Genomic DNA, 17,755 nt, shown 5'->3' with positions numbered 1-17,755 from the left:
ACGGCATGCAGGATCTTAGTTCTCCAGCCAGGGATGGAACCCGTGCCCCGCCCCCTGCAGGGGAAGTGCAGACTCTTAACCACTGGACCGCCAGGGAAGTCCCAAGAATGCTTTTTAATAATGAAAAAGCATACTTAAAAGTTGTGAAAAAGAAAATACCACTTTAAACATCAAATGAGCAAAAATAGTTCTTAAAGCTATTACTTCCCAAGTTTGTTGAGGGTATGAGGAATGGGCCCTCAAATACTGCTAGAAGAATAATAAATTAAAACATGTAACTTTTCTGTAAGGCAATACCAATAACAAAAGCATTTTCCAAAATCCTAATAATTTTTATTACATCCCTTTGATCTAGCCGTTTCACTTTTGGTAATTTATCCTAAGAAAATGATCATTATTGTATACTGAAAATTGGCAACAAAGATGTTCATCACAGTTGTTCTTATAATATCAAAGCTCGGGACTTCCTTCGTGGCGCAGTAGTTAAGAATCCACCTGCAAATGCAGGGGACATGGGTTTGAGCCCTGATCCGGGGAGATTCCACATGCTGTGGAACAACTAAGCCTGTGCACCATAACTGCTGAGCCTGCACTCTAGAGCCCGCGAGCCACAACTACTGAGCCTGTGTGCCACAACTACTGAAGCCCGCGTGCCGAGAGCCCGTGCTCCGCAACAAGAGAAGCCACCGCAATAAGAAGCCCATGCACTGCATCAAAGAGTAGCCCCTGCTCGCCGCAACTAGAGAAAAGCCCATGCGGAACAACGAAGACCCAATGCAGCCAAAAATAAATAAATTAATTTTAAAAAATATGGAAGCACTGGACATAAGCTAAAGGCTCAACCCCGGAGGTCTCAGATTTTGTCCTCTGCTCCTAAATACTCTACCCAGGTGATGTCATTGATGGTTTTTAATTGTACTCTTACATATCAATTATTCCCTAATATAAATCCCACCCCCACTATAACTTCAATCCAGACTGATATACTGAACTGCTAATTAATATTCCCATTTGGATGTTTGCAGACACCTAACTCAGTGTATTGAACCTGATGTTTTTTTCCCAACAAATCTGTCATTTCTCTTATTCAGTGATGGCATTATCCACCAGACTGCCTGAGCTAATAACCTGGAATTCACCCTAGGTGCTTTCCTCTCCCTCACTGCTCCCTGCCCCGTATCAGATCAATCATTAAGTCCTGTTGACTCTACCACCTCAATCTCTCTCTAATGTCCAGGATCTATAGTAAAAGAGGTAGTTTACAGATACCTATGGCACTCTGGCCTTTCTTGCATAGGGGAACTGCCATCTTATTCTCCCACCACCTGCCTCTCTGAGTCACTACCCAACCCATGGCTGTGGGTGGCTGCCTATTCTATTTTACCCTGGCAATAGATGTGGCGCTTTGATCCCCACCTTCCATCATTATCACATCAGAAAAATTTAACTATGGTTGCCTTAATCCAGAGTATGAGAATATGATAAAAAGTCCAGCCAGAATCTGAGGTCCCAATCTTATTTCAGAACTGGCTGGGTTGAATCTGCTACCCCATCGCCATCCTGACCCAGCAGAGTGAAAATGCTGTATACCATTCATCCATTCCTCCGACTTGATGCTAAACTCGTAGGCTGTCACGCACAGCTGCTCGTAAGGCACTTTGTTGGTCATCACACTTTGTAGAAGAGGGAAGGTACTCTCCTCCTTTTCCAACAGCTCCTCCTCCTTATTGATCAACTGCAGGGCAAAAGGGGATGCTATTTATTGGGTAGGTGGTTCTCCTGAACCCTAGAAGCCACCATGGCAAGTTCCCCAGGGCTTTGAAAACCAAGCTGAGGAAGATGCGTGTTCATCTGGAGAGTAAGACAGAAAAATAAGGCATGAACTCAAGCAAGAATGTCCCTGTGCTACCTCTGAGGGCCATGGCAGCTGAGATCTAGCTGGGGGAAACTTTATGATAATTTGCCACTTGCTCCATCACCTTGCCTCCAACTGTATCATATCCATATCCCCATTTTCCCAATTTTCATATGTACTTTAGTTAAAGTACATATGAAACTGTTAACACAATGTTGCCTTCTTGTGCTGAATTGCCTCAAATGTAAGAACTTTAATGATTAAAGAACTTACTAGTGAACTTCAGGGCAAGTTACTTAGCTTCTCCAAGACTTAGTTCTCCCATTTTAAATAGGGATAAATGAAGATACAGTACCTACCACAAAGGTTTATTATGGATATTAAGTGATATATCACATATGAAGTCCTTTGCACATTGTGCACATAATACATGCTCAATACACATAAGCAATTATTCCATTATAATTCTTCTTTGTGTACTCAGTGACTAACAAAAAAGCTGGTATAATGTAGGGGTGTGGAAAAAGGTAGTCGAAAGCACCAATGAAAGAACTGGTCAATCAACTAATACTATCCACCTGACAGGTGATGTTAGGAAAACACAAAACCAAGGGCCAGAACCAACAGAGCAGTACAGTCATAAGTCCCCATCCCAAGACCCCAAACCTCAAATTCCACCAGTGCTTGATCTAGATTCTTTGAAAGCTCATTAAGCTTTTCAACATTGCTCTTCATTCCTTCTGTAGTCATCACTTCACGTTTCCTAAAACCTTCCAGTTCCTTATTGTAGCCCTCAAGTTTTGCCTCAAATTCTGAGCATCTGAAAGTAAAGACAGCCCAATCACACTTGGACTTTCCATTTATCAGCATTGCTCACCCAATTCAAGCCTGGGGAGAATTTGATCTTCTGATACAATATATGTAAAACTTATAAATATATGTTATTATATATAATTTGTAATCCCACCTCCCAGAGACAGCTGCTTTGAACCGATCGTGGTTAAATATTTCCAGATGTTTCTCATATAGGTAAATATATATCAAAAATATATAATACATATGCTATACAATATATACATGTATAAAATTTATGTATATACATATTATTCATTTATCCATTAGGTATTTATTATTAAGTGCCTAATATCAAGAACTGCTCTAGGCATCAGGAATATATTTGTGAAGTACACTATGAAGCTCCCTACCCTCATGGAGCTTGTATTTTAGTTTGGGGAAACCCAGACAGTAAACATATATGAATGGATGAATGAATGGATGAATGGATGGACAGATGGATGGATGGATAAATCCATACATAGATAAAAGTGAAATATTTCTTTTTTTTTTTGCGGTACGCGGGCCTCTCACTGTTTTGGCCTCTCCCGTTGCGGAGCACAGGCTCCGGACGCGCAGGCTCAGCGGCCATGGCTCACGGGCCCAGCCGCTCCGCGGCATGTGGGATCTTCCCAGACCGGGGCATGAACCCGCGTCCCCTGCATCAGCAGGCGGACTCCCAACCACCACGCCACCAGGGAAGCCCGAAATATTTCTGATAGTGATAAATGTTCTGAAGAAAATAGAACAGGGCAGAGTGCCTAGTGGATGCAAGTGAAGGGCTACTTTAGCTAGAGTGATCAGGGAAGACTTTTCCAGAGATTTATCTACTTCATCCATATTATCAACAAAGCAGTTCTCAAATTTACTTCTCCCTTTTCCTAATGAGGTAGATTAACACAGTGTTAAGTCAGGTTCTAGAGCTGGATAGGTTAGGTTCAAGATTGCAACACAGTAGCTATGTGACCTTGGTCAAGTCCTTTAACCTCTGTATGCCTCAGCTAAAGAAAACAGGGATGGATAAAGTACCTACATTAGTATTTAATAAGCTAACATATACAAAATGCTCAGAATTAAGCCTGGTACATAATAATCACTATAAAAATGTTTAGTCTCATTCACCAGAATTTAAACTCTATCAATGCAGTTTTAATCTCCTTAATGCCTTTTTGTATCTCCAGCACTTAGAAGAGTGTCTGGCATAAAACAATCAATACCCATTGAATGAGTAAGGGGATTTGCCATTCAGAACAGCTATAGTAACATACCATAAATTTGGCTATTATCTTAAGAACACTTAATTCTGTTATGGCAGTTTTGATTTTCTTTTTTTTCTTAAAAGTAATTTAAGAGAGTTAATTTTCAATGGTTTGATTTGGGTTTTATTTCTAATTGCACTGTGTGGTAAGCAGCCTCTGGTAAGGTCCCCAAAGAGCCACACCCCCTGGTACTTCATATCCTTCTGTAGCTGTCTCCTTTGGAGTTGGGCTAGACCTAGTAACTCACTTCTAACAAAGAATATGGCAAAAGTGATGGGATGTTACTCCCAAGATTAGGTTACAAAAAGACTGTGACTTTCTCTCTGTCTCTCTCTGTCTCTCTCCCTCTCTCTCTCTGAAGGAAGCCAGCTGCCATGTTACGAGCTACTCTATGGCGAGGTCCATATAGCAAGGAATAGAGGGAAGTTTCTGGCCAACAGCTTATGAGGAGCTGAATCCTACTAACAATCATGTGTGTGAGCCTGGATGTAGATCCTCACCCAGTTGAGCCCTAAGATGAGACTGCAGCCTTGGCTGACATTCTGACTGCAACTTCGTAAGAGACCTTGAGCCAGAGGTATACTCTAAGCTGCACCTAGATTTCTGACCCACAGAAACTGTGAGATAATGAATGTTTGTTGTTTTAAGTTGCTATTTTTCAGAATGATTTGTCATGCAGAAATAGATAACTAATACACACTATTATAACAGAGTATGGCGAATATCATTTCTGCTTCTTTAAATATTTTTTCTTGGGGACAGGTTCCTAAAATATGGTCAGTTTTGTAAATGTTCTAAGGACATTTTTTAAAATAAATTTATTTATTTATTTATTTTTGGCTGTGTTGGGTCTTCGTTGCCGCATGCGGGCTTTCTCTAGCTGCGGCAAGCAGGGGCTACTCTTCGTTGCAGTGTGCAGGCTTCTCATTGCAGTGGCTCCTCTTGTTGCAAAGCACGGGTTCTAGGCATGCGGGCTTCAGTAGTTGTGGCACGCGGGCTCAGTAGTTGCGGCTTGCGGGCTCTAGAGCGCAGGCTCAGTAGCTATGGTGCACGGGCTTAGTTGTTCCACAGCATGTGGGATATCCCCGGACCAGGGATCGAACCCGTGTTCCTGCATTGGCAGGCAGATTCTTAACCACTGCGCCACCAGGGAAGTCCCCTAAGGACGTTTAAGAATAGTTTTTTCCATTGTAGAGTAGAAGGTTTGATACATATCCAACAAATTAAGGTTCTTAATTATTTACTTCCATTATCTCCTTATTCAAGTTTCACTTCATTTATTTTTAATTGATTGATTATTTGATATAAAAGGGTTGATGACTGCTTTAACATTATTTCACCCACCTAAGTAACCATGTTTGAATCACTAACGTTTTTGCCTTGACTTTGACTCTATCTGATATTAATATGGCTGACTCCGTTTTCTTTTTCCTCATATATTTTTTTTAATTTGATTATCTCTTTTCAGATTTTATTTTTCATCACCATTATATCCAAATGAAAATTTACAGAAATATCTTGATCTGTTGGCTGACTTTTTTTTTTTTTTTTTTTTGCTTTATAACAAATTTTTTCCTCATATTTGCATGCAGTACTCTTGCCCACAGACAAACTTAAATTTTCTTTGCTACCTATTAGCACAGGAGATCAGGGACAAAGATTAGTAACAGGATTTAAATCAGTTATTAAAATTTTATAGGAAATACAGAGGACAGAGGAACATATTAAATGACACCACAGAGGTACAATCAGGAAAGTCTAGATCTGGGGACAAAAGACTTGGTTTCTTCAATAAATAAATTACAAGGAAAAAAACAAAGGAGATGGAGGGGGGACCTACAGATAAAAAGAAATCTAAGAGACATGTCAACGAATTGCAATGCTGTAGACATTTTTGAATTCTGATTCAAGTAAACAAACCACAAAAAGAAAAAAATTAATTAGATCATTTTGGTCCCCAGATTAAAAACCATCAGTGACTTTCTACCATACTTAATAAGGAACCCAAACTCATTACCACAACTTCAAGGACGTGCTCCCCTAACTCTTCAGCCTCCTTTTATAGCTACTCTCCTTCTTAGGCAAAGGTATTCCCGTGGTGGAGCCATTGCTCACGCTATGCTCGATGCCTGGACAGGACCCCCTTCTACTCTCTCCCTCCCCACATCTTCCCTTGATGGGATCCTTCTCATCCTTCAAGTCTTATTTACATGAGCCTTTCCCTGGCTTGCCCATTGAATGCAATCAGTGTGCTCTGTTACCCTGTTCTTTTCCTTCATAGAGCTTCAGTATTTATCTGCTTTATCTTCCATCTCCCATGCCCCTTTTGTTCTCTGTATCCTCAGAGAAGAGGAATGGAGACAGGAGCCCAAGAGGAAACTGGGCAAGGTGGCCACTGCCACCCTCTCCTTCCCCTGATTGTTTTTTACCAAAGTCTTAAGGATTCAGAGATAGAGAACATAAGTGCTATGAGAGACAGCCTGCTTCTTCTCAGATTTTTGTTTTGTTTTGTTTTGTAATAATCTCTGATTTTAGACTCTGGTAGGTATTAGAGAATATCCTTACTGGAAAAAAGTCTCATTCATTCACTCATTCATTCATTCATCAAAAGAGTAAGCACCTGCTATTTGCAAGGCACTGTGCTCTATCTGGATCCCAGAACACAATCTGGGTACTCCCCCTAAGGCACCTTTCTTTCTTCCCAGAAGATGCACTCTTATGGCAAAGAGCAGCTCACATTCCTGAGATGTCCGTCATGTATATTCCAGGTCACTTCCAGGCCCGTGGAACCTACCACTGAGTGGAACAAAATGAGGGGAAAGCTGATTCTCCTGTTATCTACACAATTAGGTGCTGCTGGGTGCCTTTTCACATCCTTAAGATTCTTCTTGAGGCTCCAAACACAGACACACACACAAAGATAAATCTCTGATAAAAGCACTCTTGAATTCTTCCCAGAGGGAAATGGTATACAAAGTCAGTGATTATTGTAAAATATTATGATTATTATTGTTTTAAATTTCTTTTTTAAAATTTTATTGATGTATAGTTGACTAACAATATTATTGATATATTGGTCTCAGGTGTATAACACAGTGATTTGATATTTTTATAGATTACACACCATACAAAGTTATTATAAAATATTGACTCTATTCCTTGTGCTGTGCATTACATCCCTGTAACATATTTTATAACTGACAGTTCGTACTGTTTTAAATTTTTTATAATTGCTTAGCACATTACAGTTTCTAAAGTGCTCTCATGTCCATAATATATACATATATAAGTGTATGTCATTAGTAAATAGTAGATACTCAGGAAATTCAGTTAAGTAAATTGAGTTCTATTCGTGGGACCACCTGGAGTCTATGGGAGAATAATGCAAGAATTTTAAAATGGTGGATTGGTCAGAATTCTGGCGGGAAATAGAATTCACTTTGATGTTCAAAGAAAGAGACTTTAATTAAGGGACTACTTACAGAGGTGAGATGTGGGTAGGGTTAAAGGAACAAAGAGGGGAGAGTGAAGCACCCAGAGACTAGCCTCAGAGGGAAGCCATTATGATCCCTAGGGCTGAGGGGACAATGAGAACTGGAACCATGGAGGAGCAAGAATTGTCGTCCAGGAGGGAGGGAGCTACTGGCCAGAGCCCCAGGAACAAGCAGGGAGGGAGAGGGGAAGAAGCCCAGCAGTCACTCTCTAACCTCCTGAGTGCTCTCCACTGGCCTGGCCCTGTCTGGATCCAACAGACACGGGAGCCAGAGGCTACAGACTGCAGGTATCAGCCAACCAGGCATGGAGTGGACAGAGGAAAGGTGGAAAAGAAATTGGGAGAGGGAGTGGGGACAGCAAGTGGAGAAAAATAAGCATTGAAGCCAAAAAATTATCGTGGGCTGGAAAAATAAGGTCAAGTCTCTTAGAGAGGGAATGGGATTGTTTCCACAGAAGATGAATGAATCAATGAATATTGTTAAGCCCTTCTCAAAGGTTTTTCTCAGGATTTATGCAAAAATGATGGACAGCAAGTTTAAGACTCCACCAAAGAGAGGGCTGAGCCCAGGGCTGCAGGTATCCCCTAGAGCTGCTCCTCTGCTGAGTTCTGTGGTTGAGAGCTCAGGGACCAGTTGATGGGGTCAAGCTAGAGTTGCCCCTCCAAGAAGAAGAAGCTTGGCACTCTCCTCTCATCATAAATGACACTTGTTCCCATTTCTTCCGGAGACACCCCTCACTCCTCTTAACTTCAACAGTTACTGTAAATGGCCTTACAGCAATGTTCTAGAAGTACGCTCACAAGGTAGTGGTTTGGAAGTTAAGAAGCATTTTCTCCCCAAAGAAGTCATTGTTTAAGTGTAAAAGAAGCTGACCACTCTTGAATGCCTGTCATGTGCTGGACACCACCTAGGCGCCACTTCAGACCATTTCATTTCATCCTTCAATACAATGACACCTCTCATAAAATGAGATGATCTGAGATTGGTTCTACTAGCCCATTTTCCAGATGAGGACACTGAGGCTCAAAAAGATGAAGAAATTTGCTCCTGTTCATCTAACTTACAAAATGGTTCTGCTTCTTGGTGAGGCATCAAAACTCAGTTCCATGGGGGAGGCTGTGTGCAAGGGGTGAGGGGGTATAGGGGGATCCTATATTTTGTGCTCAATTTTTTTGTGAACCTAAAACTGTTCTAAAACTAAAAATCTATTAGTTGAAAGAAATCAGTTCTACTCATTGGGCTAAATTCTGGGTTCTGGGGACAGTAGCCATTTAGGTAGAGGAAGGAGGAGGCTGTAGGAAGAAACAAATACTCGCACACACACATCTTTTGTTGTTGTTGTTCTTGTTGTTTTTCTGGGCAACAGACCTAAGTCATATTTTGAAGGTAGCAACTAAGTGGGTTTATCCTTCTGCCCAAACTCCCATTCTGTGTAGAAATCTGTAGCAGGGTAACTGAGGACATGGGCCCTCTACCACTGTGCTTTAACACATACATCTCATGTGTTGGACTCATTTTCGTCCCTGACTGAACAACTACAACAAAATCCCTGCTTTTATCTACCCTTTTCCTTTCTCCTGAGTATTTGCAGGGATTATGGAACCTAAAGTTGGGTAGTGGGAGTTTCATGTGTGATGGGGATGGTAACTGGTATGAATCTGAAGTTCCTAAACAAAGTGTTACAAGCTGGAATGTGTGTGTTTGTGTGTGCATGCACGCACATGCACACAGGTGTGTCTTTACCATATACGTCATACTTGGCCCACTTCACTTGATATTGTCTGACTTTTTCAGTGTGCAATATTTTGTCACTGCATTAAAATATTTATTTAGCAGTCAAACACACTTATGTGTCTAGAATAGAGCATAGCACATAGTAAAAATCCATAATAAATACTCAATGAATAAATGATTACAGGCACATTAGCACTGAACGAGACCAGCTGCAAAACAGGCAGTTTCTCAGCCTCCAACCATGCCTTTATTATCCTATCTTGATATCTCACATATCTGTAGTCTCCAATGTAAGGCTGACAATTTTGCTATTATTATTGTGAGGCTATTATTACATGTTACTATTTTTGTGTTTTTCTCTCTGCACCACTAAATTCCAATTGTTCAAGGCAGGGAGAGAAGGCATTGGCCAGCGTCACTACAGTGAAGCAGGCTTAAAGAGAACATAATTCAATGGGAAACAAAAGGAAATTCCTTCCCCACCAATTGTCTTGCGACTTCACCCACGCACTGCTGGGTGGGGTGGCTCTAGACAGAACCAGGAACATGTGGCATGTTATGAAGCTGAGTATCATGTCTAAAACAACCTCAGACTTTCCCTGTACCTTTTAATGAGGTCCATCTCTGCCTGATCCCTCTTGCTAAGGAGAAGGTTTCGGCTGTTTTCAAAGATATCTTCAATCTGGTCTGGCCAGAGGAACAGAGTACTGTTCAGTTTGATATCCTCTTCTGCAAAACACACACAGTCTGTTCTAGGACAATGCTCAGCATAGGTCGGTCAACTCGCAGGGAATTAATTCAGCAGAACAAGAGGTCAACAGAATTGAGTATGGGGTGGCAATTAATGAATGGGCCCATTATTGATGAATGATAGCCAACATTTATTGAACACTTTCTACAGGGCAGGCTAGAAGGTAGACGGTATTATCATCCTCGTTTTTACAGATGGGAAACAAAGTTAAGCCAAGTGGTCAAGGTCACACCAGTAAGAGACAGCAGAGCAGATTTCAAACCCAGGTCTAAGTCTAACCAACTCCAAAGCCTATGTTCTAACCACTGTGCTTCATTATCTTCCCAGGCTAGGTCTGAGTAGAAACCTACGTTGAAGTTCAGTACTATTCTTTAAACTATTTCACCTCATCTGAGTTTCAGTCTCCCTTTTGGTTAAAGGTCAGTGATAATATCAATGCCAGATGCCCTACCCATCTTATGGCTCTGGTCAGTTAAAATGCCCTGGGTTCCCTCTGTACCCTTGGGAATTTAGGAGGCAGAGACCACAGTGAGAGAGTCCAGTGTGTGTTCACATGGTCAAGAGCACAGCTCATGAATGTGCAGGTGGATGGTTATGGTGGACCACTTTTCACTCCCAGTCCCTATCTCTACCTTCCATAACCATCCCCCCTAAACACTGTGAACACCAGGTAATTCACAGGTATTTCCAGATGGAAAAAGGCTCTGAAACTTGGCTTGTAGAGGGCATATTAGTTTTTCCTTCAGAACCTGGTCCTTACAAAGTTAGGTCCTTACTGAGTCCTAACTTGGCTCAATAAGCCTTGAAGGGGCCCTGATCATTTCTTTCCTTTTAATATATGCAGGAGCATGAAGGAAAGTGCCCTGGCCTCCTCAAAGGTGGGATTGTATTTAGATTATAGATGAATTCAACCTACCCACTTATAAAAGGACTCTGCATTTGAAAGTGACTTTTCCAGGAACACCAGGCACAAGATGCAAAGACAGGCATCTAAGAACCAGTCAAGTCCCTAGATATTTCTTCTTTTTGTCTAACAATAGGATTCTCTTTGGGTTGTTTTTTTTTTTTTTTTTGCGGTACGTGGGCCTCCCACCGCTGTGGCCTCTCCCGTAGTGGAGCACAGGCTCCGGACACGCAGGCTCAGCGGCCATGGCCCACGGGCCCAGCCGCTCCGCAGCATGCGGGATCCTCCTGGACTGGGGCACAAACCCGCGTCCCCCGCATTAGCAGGTGGACTCCCAACCACTTCGCCACCAGGGAAGCCCAATAAGATTCTCTTTGATTCAAATTCCGGTGTGGAATTAGTGCCTCTACTATATGGACACACTTGAAAAGTAGCTCTCCTGATACTGATATTTAGTGGTAGAATTGCTAACTCTCTTTCCCCTGGCTCCTTATCCTTAAAAATATAAATATACACAAACAGTTGCATGTACACACGTGACATTGGACTTACGGGGCAAGTCTGCATAGTCCATCAGGAACTCTAGCCGTTCAGCTGCATCTCTAAGTTGCCTCCTGAGTTTGAACACGGTGACATCGCTGGATTTCTTTAAGAATTCTATGAGGAATACTAGCTCCCCAGTGTTGACAGGAATCTCACTGACTTTGTCTGCAACGATGCTGTACTGATTACAGATGCTACAGGGAAAGAAACAGCCATCATCATTATCTAAAAATAGTTTTCTTATAAGACCCACTATACTAAACAAACATGGTTCCTATTTGGAGACTAGAACAATGTTTTCCAACTTTTCTCTACCTGAAAATTCTTGATGGATAATATTCACATACATAGCATATTTTAGAAATAATAACAGTAGAAATGATAATAATATATGACATGTACTAGGCCCTTTACTATGTGCCATGCCCCATTCTAATCACTGAATGAATATTAACTCATTTAATCTTCACGAAAATTCCAAGAGTTAGGAACTATTATTATCAACATTTTATAATGGAAGAAAGGGAGGCTGAGTAACTTTATCCAAAGCAACATGATGTGTAGATGTTAGAGCCAGGATTTGAACTAGTTTAATTGATTCCAAAGCTTATACTCTTAACAGATATACCATGGGTAAAATACAGATTTAGACCAAAACAATAGCCAATATCACCACTACCAACAGCAGCAACTCCTCAATTTTATGTTGAAGTAGAATACTAAATTAATTTGTAATCACTCCTCTTAACAGTACACCAGCAAGTTTATCCTCATGTGCTGCAGGTAATTCCTGGTGGCATAGAGAAATTTACATTGAACTACTGGGACCACTAGATCTAACTGCCCACTTATCCTCGAACACAAGACTGTGAAAAAATGTTATTACAGGGATAATTTGAATATGCTCTAATTTATACAAAAGCTAATGAATGACAGTCTTCAGCATTTTAACTACAATTAGGAACAAATTATTTGCAATATACCCATGCCTAGCACATGCCTAGTAGCCCTCAAGAAGTGTTAGCAATAATAGCTATAATAGTTTTTGTCATTATTAATTGATCATTACATGTTGATGGTCATACACTATAGATGGATAAAAACCACTCCTCTCAACGTTTTCAGTCCTTGATGTTCCTTCTTAATGGGTGGAGACCCCTCCACAATGAAGCTAATTGTATCAAACTGATGAGAAAATGATTAAAACATCTTTACAGATGATGCTGGGATTTTAGAAATGAATTTTTATACAATTCAGAAACTTGCTATACAGAACTTATCTATTGTGCTACATGGATTCATAGTATTCTCCACTTTTGGACTCAGAGCTGGATTATATTTCCCAGCCTCCTCTGTATTTTTAGTTGAGTATTTTACCAGTCAGTTTGGACTACCATAACAAAATATTACAGACTGGGTGGTTTAAACAACAAAAAATGTATTTTCTCATAGTTCTAGAGGTTGGGAAGTCCAAGGTCAAGGTACTGACCTATTTGGTCCCTAGTGAAGGCTCTCTTCCTGGCTTGCAGATAGCCGCCTTTTCGCTGTGTCCTCACATGGTGGAGAGGAAAGAAGCTCTGTCTTTTCTCTTCTTGTAAGGGCACCAACCCTATTGGATTAGGGCCTCATCCTTTTACCTTCTTTAGTCCTATTATCTCCTTATAGGCCCTGTCTCCAAATACAGTCACATAGGGCATTAGTGCTTTGCTACAGACTGAATGTTTGTGTATTCCCAAAATTTGTATGTTGAAATTAATCCCTAATGTAACAGCATTTAAAAAAAATTTTTTAATCTTTATTGGAGTATAATTGCTTTACAATGTTGTGTTAGTTTCTGCTGTACAACAACAAAGTGAATCAGCTATATGTATACATATATCCCCATATCCCCTCCCTCTTGAGCCTCTCTCTCACCCTCCCTTTCTCACCCCTTTAGGTCGTCACAAAGCATCGAGCTGATCTCCCTGTGCTATGCAACAGCTTCCCACTAGCCATCCATTTTACATTTGGTAGTGTATATATGTCATTGCTACTCTCTCACTTTGTCCCAGCTTCCCCTTCCCCCCTGTGTCCTGAAGCCTGTAACAGTTATTTTGAGGTGGCCTTTGGGAGATAATTAGGTCATGAGGGCTATGCTCTCATGAATGGGATTAGTGTTTTTATAAAAGAGACCTCAGAGACCCCTCACCCATTCTTCCATGTGAGCATACAATGAGAAGATGGTGGTCTGTGAACAAGGAAGCAGGCTCTCAACAAACAACAAATCTGCTAGAGCCTTGATTTTGGACTTCCCAGCCACCAGAACTGTTAGAAATAGATTTCTATTGTTTATAAGCTACTCAGCCAATGGTACTCTGTTATAGCAGCCTGAATGGACTAAGACAGTATTCAACATATGAATCTGGGGGAGACACAATTCAGTCCATAGTAGGTACGGTCATGTGATTGAGTTCCAGTCAGTGGGAAGTAGGAAGCAGTGATAGGTATCACTTTCAGGTACAGCACATGAAACTGTCCTTGCATGTTCCTCCATGCTCTTTCTTCCTGCCAACAGTCTAGGATATCAACACTTAGAATGACCTTGAAGGCTATATGTTAAAGATGTAAAGTCACCATCTCCTTGAGTCTCTGAATGCACACAATATATCTTCCCGCCAATCTGGAGCTATCCCAAGCAAGAATAAACTATTATTTTCAATCATGACATCTTGGGTTTCTTTGTTACAGCATGTAGCCTAGCCTAATATAGGTAGATCCTCTCAGTGTGATAGACTCCCTCTGATAAGAATCCATTCTTCTTTCCTTTTGTATGAGAAAGCATAGAGTAAATATCATGTGGCTAACCTATCAGCTTCTTGCAAGGGCCCAGAAGAGTGGTAGCAGACCCACTGCGAAATAAAGGAAAAATATATATTGGTCTCTGCCCCAGGTTCCTAGCACAGAGCCCATGAAACCCCTGTAATTTCATGGATAATAAGAGTATCTTTTGTTCTAGTGAGGTGACTCAGGGTGGGCTCCTAGATGGCTCCTGGATGAGAAGTGGGTCACCGGAAACACCGAGCCATGATTAGAAGCTTGGAGCAAATTAATCAAACCCAAGAAGGGGGTCATTGGAACCTTCAATCTATAGCTGGCTGATCAGAAGCAAGGCAACAGTCTGAAGTAATGGGGGGCAGTTTTATAGGACTGAGCCCTTAACCTGTGCAAGCTGATGCTATCTCTGGGTAGACAGTGTCAGAATTAAGTTGAATTGTAGGGCACCTAGCTGGTGTTACAGAATTGTGTGGTGTGGAGAAAATCCTCCACACATTTGGTGATCAGTAGTGACAAGAATGAAGTGTTCTATATAAAAGTAAAGCAGGGGGGGAGTCAAGATGGCAGAGTAGGAGGACATGGAGTTCATGTGTCCTCACCACTAGGGCATCTACCAGGTGCTGGTGGGGGACCTTGGACACCTCAGGGGACAGGAGGAACCCCCAAGCGACTGGGTAGGACATGGGGGGAGGGAGGGGGAAGGAGAAGTGGAGGCTGGACAGGACAGGTGCCCCTGAGGGGTGGCTGGGGGAGGGGAGGGGCTCCCATGCCTGGAGGGACACACTCACAGCGAGGGGATCAGTGGGGATGGGGAGAGATCCTCTGGGGATCGGAGGATCAGAAGGGAACACAGCCAGCGTTTCCCCTGCCCACTTGGGCCCAGGGAGCCTGCTGAGATCCAGGGTCTGATCCTCTGCCCTCTGAGGCCCCTTCCTGCTGCTGGGCCCTGGGGGCGTGGGAGGAAGGGAGGGGGAGGAAAAGTAGAGCGTAGACAGGGCCAGTGCCCCTAATGGGAAGCTGGGGGAGGGGAGGGGTTCCCACACTCGCTTGGGAGGGGCCCATCCAAGGTGAGATCAGCCAGCAGGAAGGGAGAGAGACACTCGGGGGATAGGAGGGTCAGAAGGAAATAGGCCAGTGTTTCCCCTGCCCACTCTGGCCCCAGGGGGCCTGCTGAGGTCCGAGGCCTGATCCTCAGCACTCCAAGGCCCTCTCTGGCTGCACTGAGCTTAGGCATTACCCCACCACCACCCCCGCTTTTACCTCTGCTCTGGTCCTGAGCCTAGGCCCTGCCCCCGCCTAAGCTCCGGCCGGACCTAAGCCCCCCCACCTCTACACAGCTAAGACCTTTTCCAGCTTTTTGTTTTGTTTTGTTTTGCTGTTGTGGTTGTTTTACCTTGCTTTTTTTTTTTTTTTTACAATTGTTGATTACAACTTTATTTACAAAAGCTAAAAACTTTTTGATGATCCACACTCCAATGTCCTTCAGCATGGATTTTCAGGAATAAATTCACATAAAAGTCAATTCAGATTTCTATTTAAATATTGGAACCAATATAAAATGTGGCTTTCAATCTGCCACTGTCAACAATACCATCCTTAGGGTAAAAATCTTACATTGTATTAAAAACACAGAAGGCTATATACAAGAAATGTTATTTCTAATTCTGCCCACTCCATTTTCTACCATTCCACCCCAATTCTTTTTCTGTTGTTGTTGAATTTTATTTTTTTAATACAGCAAATTCTTATTAGTTATCTATTATATATTAGTGTATATATCTCAATCCCAATCTCCCAATTAATCACATCACTACCACCACCACCCCCGCCACTTTCCCCCCTTGGTGTCCATATGTCTGTTCTCTACATCTGTGTCTCTATTTCTGCCTTGCAAACTGGTTCATCTGTACCATTTTTCTAGATTCCACATATATGCGTTAACATATGATACTTGTCTTTCTCTTTCTGACTTACTTCGCTCTGCACGACAGTCTCTAGGTCCATCCATGTCTCTACAAATGACCCAGTTTCGTTCCTTTTTATGGCTGAGTAATAGTCCACTGTATATAGGTACCACATCTTCTTTATCCATTTGTCTGTCGATGGGCATTTAGGTTGCTTCCATGACCTGGTTGTTGTAAAGAGTGCTGCAATGAACATTGGGGTGCATGTGTCTTTTTGAATTATGGTTTTCTCTGGTTATGTGCTCAGTAGTAGGATTTCTGGGTCATATGGTAATTTTATTTTTAGTTTTTTAAGGAACCTCCATATTGTTCTCCATAGTGGCTGTATCAATTTACATTCCCATCAACAGTGCAAGAGGGTTCCCTTTTCTCCACACCCTCTCCAGCATCTGTTGTTTATACATTTTCTGATGATGCCCATTCTAACCAGTGTGAGGTGATTCTTCACTGTAGTTTTGATTTGCATTTCTCTAATAATTAGTGATGTTGAGCAGCTTTTCATATGCCTCTGGGCCATCCGTATGTCTTCTTGGAGAAATGTCTATTTAGGTCTTCTGCCCATTTTTTGTTTGGGCTGTTTGTTTTTTTGATATTGAGCTGCATGAGCTGTTTATATATTTTGGAGATTAATCTGTTGTCTGTTGATTCGTTTGCAAATATTTTCTCCCATCCCGAGGGTTGTCTTTTTGTCTTGTTTATAGTTTCCTTTGCTGTGCAAATATATACAATGGAATATTACTCAGCCATAAAAAGAAATGAAATTGAGCTATTTGTAATGAGGTGGATGGACCTAGAGCCTGTCATACAGAGTGAAGTAAGTCAGAAAGAGAAAGACAAATACTGTATGCTGATACATATATATGGAACTTAAGAAAAAAAAATATCATGAAGAACATAGGGGTAAGACAGGAATAAAGACACAGACCTACTAGAGAATGGACTTGAGGATATGGGGAGGGGGAAGGGTAAGCTGTGACGAAGTGAAAGAGCGGCATGGACATATATACACTACCAAACGTAAGGTAGATAGCTAGTGGGAAGCAGCCGCATAGCACAGGGAGATCAGCTCGGTGCTTTGTGACCGCCTGGAGGGGTGGGATAGGGAGGGTGGGAGGGAGACGCAAAAGGGAGGGGATATGGGAACATATGTATAACTGATTAAATTTGTTATAAAGCAAAAAATAAAAAAATAAAATAAAATAAAATAAAATATCACTACCCAGATCAGAGATAATACAGTGTGAGGGGTTCAGGGAAGCAGACTGTGCTATAGGCATCTCTAGATGGAGAATTCAGATCCTGGGCTGCTTTTTCTCATAGTCTAGTAGAGTCATCAGCATTTACTTGGGCCTAGCTTTCAAACCTGGTACAAACTATGACCTATGACTATGTCTTCTTGGCATTACAACCCACTAAATCTACTACCAGCCCCTGCCAGGCTGTTAGCAGCAGCAGCCACATAAGCCCTGGGCTCTCCCAGCCCAGCTGCTCGCAAACATTGCTGATCACCAGCAGTGAAGGGGAACTTGAGTGGTATGTACTTTAACTGTCTCCAAGCCCCACACTTATTCTTCCAAATTACAGGGTCTTCTCTTTCATTTCC

The 17,755-nt window shown here is 41.9% G+C and overlaps 1 protein-coding gene across 1 annotated transcript in view; it reads right to left on the bottom strand.

Moving 5' to 3' along the window:
- DNAH3 (dynein axonemal heavy chain 3) overlaps window positions 1–17,755 on the bottom strand; it is a 170,133-nt gene that overhangs the window by 126,792 nt on the left and 25,586 nt on the right. Inside the window, 5 exon segments of the mRNA XM_082644527.1 lie at window positions 1,591–1,735; window positions 2,522–2,675; window positions 9,782–9,905; window positions 11,384–11,568; window positions 17,559–17,698. Coding sequence (XP_082500653.1) covers window positions 1,591–1,735; window positions 2,522–2,675; window positions 9,782–9,905; window positions 11,384–11,568; window positions 17,559–17,698 — 748 coding nt within the window.

This window comes from Mesoplodon mirus (assembly GCF_964341445.2).
Source record: "Mesoplodon mirus genome assembly, chromosome: 15".
Lineage (NCBI taxonomy): Eukaryota > Metazoa > Chordata > Mammalia > Artiodactyla > Ziphiidae > Mesoplodon > Mesoplodon mirus.
The sequence above is the reverse complement of the archived record's forward strand: the minus strand, read 5'-3'. Positions and strand labels throughout refer to the sequence as shown.